The 4,873-nt window shown below is 42.2% G+C and overlaps 1 protein-coding gene across 1 annotated transcript; it reads right to left on the minus strand.

Moving 5' to 3' along the window:
• Positions 1–2,627: 2,627 nt before the first annotated feature.
• On the minus strand, positions 2,628–3,947 carry LOC117440770 (uncharacterized). Its single transcript, XM_034077006.1, has 2 exons — positions 3,671–3,947; positions 2,628–2,805 (listed from the first exon to the last, which is right to left on the minus strand). Exons 1-2 carry the CDS (start codon positions 3,925–3,927, stop codon positions 2,628–2,630), a joined length of 435 nt encoding a protein of 144 aa, XP_033932897.1. The 5' UTR covers positions 3,928–3,947.
• Positions 3,948–4,873: the final 926 nt, after the last annotated feature.

Genomic DNA, 4,873 nt, shown 5'->3' on the forward strand with positions numbered 1-4,873 from the left:
TGCAGATAGACCGCTAGCAAACCCCACCGGCCCCCGGCCGTCAGCTCCGAGTCCAGGCAGACAGCCCAGCAGCCCCGTTACAGCCGAGCCAGCTAGTCGTGCCTCGCGCTTCGAGACAGGTTAGACATTAGAATAATAGAAAGTTTTATTCGCCATAACCAGTAAGAGTATGCTACAGGTTACATTGGAATTGGAATCTAATCCGTTCATTTTTGCAGGTCAGCAAGAAATCAGCTGTGCCCCCTCCGAGGCCATAGCCAAGGCTGCCCAGCCAGCTAGCCGTGCCCCCACAGACCCCAGCAGCCCCGTTACAGCCGAGCCAGCTAGTCGTGCCTCACGCTTCGAGACAGGTTAGAATAATAGAAAGTTTTATTCGCCAATCGCCATAAACAGTACGAGTCAGTATGCTACAGGTTACATTGGAATTGGAATATAATCCGTTCCTTTTTGCAGGTCAGCAAGAAGTCAGCTGTGCCCCCTCCGAGGCCAGTTCAGACATAGCCAAGGTTGCCCAGCCAGCTAGCCGTGCCCCGACAGTGACAGCAGCTCCCACCCACCCCAGGGACACGTTGGCCAGTGACAACTCTGTGACGGAATACCCTACTGATAGGGGGAAATTCCCTGTAGATTTAGAAGACGATGATGTTAAACGGTACATTCTGAATAACGGGCCATGCAAGCCTGAAGGGCCATTCAAAAGGGATGGGAAGGGAAGGTGCTTTTCAAAAGAGTTCTATAACAAAACATCCAAAATTGGATGTAGAATTCCGCGCAAGTGGCTATGTTACTCGCCATCTATGGACCGGGTGTACTGTGAGCAGTGCTGGCTGTTCGGTGACAGACCGTCTGCCCATCACCTCCACCAAGCGTGGAGAATAGGAATAAATGATTGTCAGGGTCTCTCTAAAAAGATTAAGGAACACAAATTCTCTCGCTCTCATTTGGCAGCATGTGTCGTGTATGATACGTGGAAAAATAATCTGACCATTGACGCGCAAATATCATCTGAGTTTAAGAGAGAGGTGGGGTTTTGGACCGACGTCCTAACCAGAATAACTGATGTTACACTAACACTGGCCTCTCGCAACTCTGCTTTCCGGGGTCACAGAGAGAAAATAGGTGATATAGATAATGGTAATTTCTTATCTACCATAGAACTTATGGCGCGTTATGATCCAGTTCTGCAAAGGCTTATTGAAAGCAAAAAGAAGGTGCACTACCTAAGTCCTCAAACTCAAAACGAAATAATTTCATTGCTATCGAAAAAAGTGCAGGACACAATCATTACAGACATACAGAATGCAGAATTCTATTCGATTATAATGGATACTACCCAGGACATTTCAAAAGTAGACCAACTGAGTCAAGTGTTCAGATATGTTACTATAGCAAATGATGAAATGAAACCCTACGGAGGTGAAAATAAACGAAAGTTGTTTGGGCTTCCATGCAGTCACAGACCAAACTGCTGCAGGTCTAGAGAGAGAAATTCTCGAATCGATGGAGAGAAAGGGGATATTTTACGCAAATTAAAATAAAGGGGGTATTTTACGCAAATATCGATATTGTCGTTGCCCAACTCAAAAATCGATTTGTTGGAATGAGCGACGTTGCACAGCGATTTTCTTTTCTGCTTCCCTGCTAACTTTTGCGCACAACAGACAAGGATCTGTCTGAGTCTGCAAGTGCTTTACCAGGCCAGTATAAAGACGACCTGTCAGCCGAGTTTCCTTTCCAGATCCTGTCCCTCCGTAATGCTCTTAGGCCTACTATAAAGAAAATTGAGCGTGGAACAATCAAAGACCTGGCACAAACCCTGCTCATTGAAAATCAGTCAATTTTGCCAAGTATCCCCGATGTTGCCACAGCACTGAAATTGTTTTTAACTATACCCGTGACTGTTGCCAGTGCTGAGAGATCTTTCTCAAAACTTAAATTAATAAAGACATATTTGAGGAGCACAATGTCGCAAGAGAGACTGTCTGGGTTAGCAGTCCTTAGTATTGAGAGCCGACGCGCGCGCAGTATAGATTTAAAGACTGTTATACAGGACTTTGCGCAGAAGAATGCCAGGAGACGCGCTCGTATAAAATAATAGGCCTACAAAGCAGCTCCTGATTGCATCCTCTATGTAGCCTATAGGATGTGTTTTATTTGTTTGTTTCTTGTAGGCTACTTTTCTTTTATACAGAATGTTATATATATGTGAACCGTTCCGTTGTGTGAACTCCAATGATGATAAGCTATAACGTTCTACAATATACCTTCATGTTACAAAAAATACACAGCCACTTGTTTGTATTTGTCAATTATGTTTAAATCAGATGTATATTATTATACAGTTCCTACTGACCTTACTGTTTAAATCAGATGTATATTATACAGAAATTTCCTACTGACCTATAGGCCAATACTGTTTACAAAAGATGCCTGAAAAAAAAAAACATTTAAAAAAGTGGCCACGATGTCTATCCCATGTCACTCTATTATTGATTTAGGGGAGGGGGCGGGGCCCCATGGTCCGACCTGCGGGGGAGCCCCGAAATATTGCGCAACGCCACTGCTACTTCCCCCCTCTGGTCAGATGTGTGTAAGTCCGCTGCACCTGTGTCAATGTTCCCGGAGTCTCACCTGAACATGGTGTTTTCCGCCCGGCTCTGCCAGGCTTCAGACTGCAGGTGTTGACAGATGGAGTGTGTGTGTGTGAAGAACTCAGTGTAGGCGTTGAAGGCCACGGCGTCCATCGCTCCTGTACAGCTGCTGACCTCCGACCCCTCGGGGCATGATGGGAAATCCCTGCCCGAGCTGACAGACAATGTAACAGACACAGAATTGTGCAATGAAATTCAGTCATGAGACTATTTTTTGCAAATAAGACGAAACAGAAAAACAGCAGAAAGTGCGCGGAGGTGGTGTTCAGGATTAGAAGAAGTAGCAGGACCGCTAATATTTAAAAACTTCAGAAAACAAAAATCAGCTAGCTATACTTTCCATTTCCTCAACTACATTTATCTTATGCTACTTAAAAGATTCAAATTACAACACAAAATATAGTTTAAAATATTGTTGGGGACAATCTCAAGCTACTAAAAACAGCCTCTCCTTTGCCAGCTGCAACCTTCAAGGGATGAACACAAATATGTGGATAATTATAAGTCCATATTATATAACATTCAGAAGTTGGCCATGTTAACTAACATTTTGAATGCAGATGCTTAACTTAACTGAGAATGTCTACACTTTAAAGTACAATATCTGAAAAAGAAATCAACTCAATAAAAAAGGAACATCATTCTAATGTCAACAATATTATACTATATAATATAAGTATGAGAATATAGTTTGAATAATATTCAATATAGAAAAAAATCCCTCAATGTCTGAAATGTTAATGACAGTTAAATCTGCACACTTCCCAATTTAACGAGCGTTACATTTCATTACGCTTCTGTCCAAATTGACTTACAATAAGTGAAATACACCAACTGCAGGTACATTAGCTTCAAATAAGCCACATCAATTTAGCATGTTTTGAGTAATGCAAGGTCAAACGGGAAGTGTTCATCCAGGAAACTTAACTCATGTCCTTCAGGTTATTTAATATCTATAAGAATAATTAAGATCAAATCAGATCATTATGCATAAACCCCTCGTTCAGAGACTGACTTACCTGCTCAGGTGACAGAAGGTGAAGCTCAGCGCGATGCGGCTCTGGCTCTCTGACGTCATGTCCGTGCAGCGCGTGTCCAGGTTGCCCAGAGCTCGCGCCCAGCACCCTCCGTACCTGGGCTGAGTCGCGAGGCTCTGCACGCGCCGCAGCTCCGCCATGCCTCGCGCATCAGAGTCCGGATCGGATCCGGGGGGGTAGAGCGCGAGGAGCACCGAGCCGCCCAGCAGCAGCAGCAGCGCGAGCACATGAGCTGCCATCTTCACCTGTCTGAGGCTCAGCCAATCAGAGAGCTAGAATTGTACCCGATCAGAGGTCAGTGAGAGGTCACGAGGTTTTATTATTTCATTAGAAAAAGCATCTGTCAAAAATTTTCTTTACACTTAATTTTAATGTTTTTATTAATTATTTTGGTGAAGTACGTATAGTTATAATAGATAACTTATGTCTAGCTCTCTTGATGGATTGTAAGGGGGGTTGTTATGTTTTGTATTTGTATCATTTTCTTAATTGTTACCTTTTGTTTATGAAAAGTGCTCTTTAACTAAATAAACACATATAATATAAATGGTGAAATTGTTTAATTGACGCTAATTAAAAAAACATTTGTTTTAATAATATCAAAATGTTAAGTCTTATTACACATGAAGAATCACATTTGAATTAAAATCACATTCATCCCCTTATTCAGACGTGATCATTCAACTGCGCAGACTCGGTATGATCTCGTGACAGCCAGCAGGTGGCAGCAGTGCATCATGGGATGTGAAGTCTTTCCCTTTACATATCTTTGGAGACATTTAGTTTTCCTTCAGAACAAAATCTCATGTTGTTTTTCCTTTGTACAAAATATACTTACAGTTTTGTAAGTACTCATTGAGCAGTACAGGTTCCCTGTCATTGTGTTTCATTATAATATACAACATGTTTATGAACTCTTCTGAATATGATGACTGCTGCATTAATGGTTTTTACTGCAGGTATGGGATGAACAACTAAAAGCAGTTGAATACAAAATTAAATATCCAATAAGTAGAGTAGAAATAGAACTACAAAAATACACAAGCAAATGAACTTAGTTAATTTTCACCAGTGTTTTGTGTGTGTGTGTGTGTGTGTGTGTGTGTGTGTGTGTGTGTGTGTGTGTGTGTGTGTGTGTGTGTGTGTGTGTGTGTGTTGAGCTACAATCAGTCAGACGACCACAGA

The sequence above is a fragment of the Pseudochaenichthys georgianus genome, unplaced genomic scaffold (genome assembly GCF_902827115.2).
Source record: "Pseudochaenichthys georgianus unplaced genomic scaffold, fPseGeo1.2 scaffold_1189_arrow_ctg1, whole genome shotgun sequence".
Classification (NCBI taxonomy): domain Eukaryota; kingdom Metazoa; phylum Chordata; class Actinopteri; order Perciformes; family Channichthyidae; genus Pseudochaenichthys; species Pseudochaenichthys georgianus.

Excerpts from the sequence above, each read along its gene's own strand:
- LOC117440770 (XM_034077006.1), bottom strand. The coding sequence starts at position 3,927 with ATGGCAGCTCATGTGCTCGCGCTGCTGCTGCTGCTGGGCGGCTCGGTG. Across the intron at positions 2,806-3,670 it reads ACCTTCTGTCACCTGAGCAG|CTCGGGCAGGGATTTCCCAT; the intron begins GTAAGTCAGTCT and ends ATTGTCTGTCAG.